The sequence below is a fragment of the Chaetura pelagica genome, unplaced genomic scaffold, assembly GCF_000747805.2.
Source record: "Chaetura pelagica isolate M959 unplaced genomic scaffold, ChaPel_1.0 scaffold232, whole genome shotgun sequence".
Lineage (NCBI taxonomy): Eukaryota > Metazoa > Chordata > Aves > Apodiformes > Apodidae > Chaetura > Chaetura pelagica.
Window position 1 is genome coordinate 816,185 of NW_009952441.1, and position 767 is coordinate 816,951.

At 65.6% G+C, this 767-nt stretch overlaps 1 protein-coding gene across 1 annotated transcript in view; it reads left to right on the forward strand.

Annotated features, from left to right (window-relative positions):
- The window catches only part of HAS3 (hyaluronan synthase 3), a 3,497-nt gene that overhangs the window by 247 nt on the left and 2,483 nt on the right, over nt 1–767 (forward strand). The window contains exon 2 of the mRNA XM_010008468.1: nt 2–439. Coding sequence (XP_010006770.1) covers nt 2–439 — 438 coding nt within the window. The remainder of the gene's footprint in view (nt 1; nt 440–767) is intronic.

A 767-nucleotide genomic window follows, 5' to 3' on the forward strand; every position in this document is an offset into this window, starting at 1 on the left:
CTTTGCCTTCCTGGTGCCCCGGCGTATGCGGGGCTGGGGGGGCCCGGTGCGGCTGGGGGGGTCGGTGGCCCTCTGCATCGCCGCTTACCAGGAGGATCCCGACTACCTGAAGAAGTGCCTGCGCTCCGTCAAGCGCATCGCCTTCCCTGACCTCAAAGTGGTGATGGTGGTGGACGGGAATGGGCCGGATGACACCTACATGCTGGACATCTTCAAGGATGTGATGGGCTCGGAGCACTCGGGCAGCTACATCTGGAGGAGCAACTTCCACGCGTGGGGCGAGGGGGAGACAGAGGCCGGGCTGCGGGAAGGGCTGGCCCGTGTCCAGGCGCTGGTGCGGGGCACCACCTACTCCTGCATCCTCCAGAAGTGGGGCGGGAAGCGGGAGGTGATGTACACGGCATTCCGGGCGCTCGGAGACTCCGTGGACTACATCCAGGTAGACGCATGGGCTGGGTGGGCAAGGGAAGGGGGAGGAAATGTGGGTGGAGAAGGAACAGCCCTACCAACCCATGGCACTGTATCTAGCTCCATGTACCAGGGGAGCCACCAGCACTGGGGGTTGGGGGTGAATTGCCACTGGGGTGGCCAGAGGGATCAAGTCCTGCTTGGAGGGTTTTGGCATCACCCCCTCTCACCCCATGGGACACTGTCACGGTGCCAAGCCCCCACACCCAGGTGGGGGGTGGTGGCCCCAGGGGTAGCAGTGGCTAGGCACTGCGGGACGCTCTGCTCCCTGCCACCGCCTGCCGGTCTCCCGGGGTCTG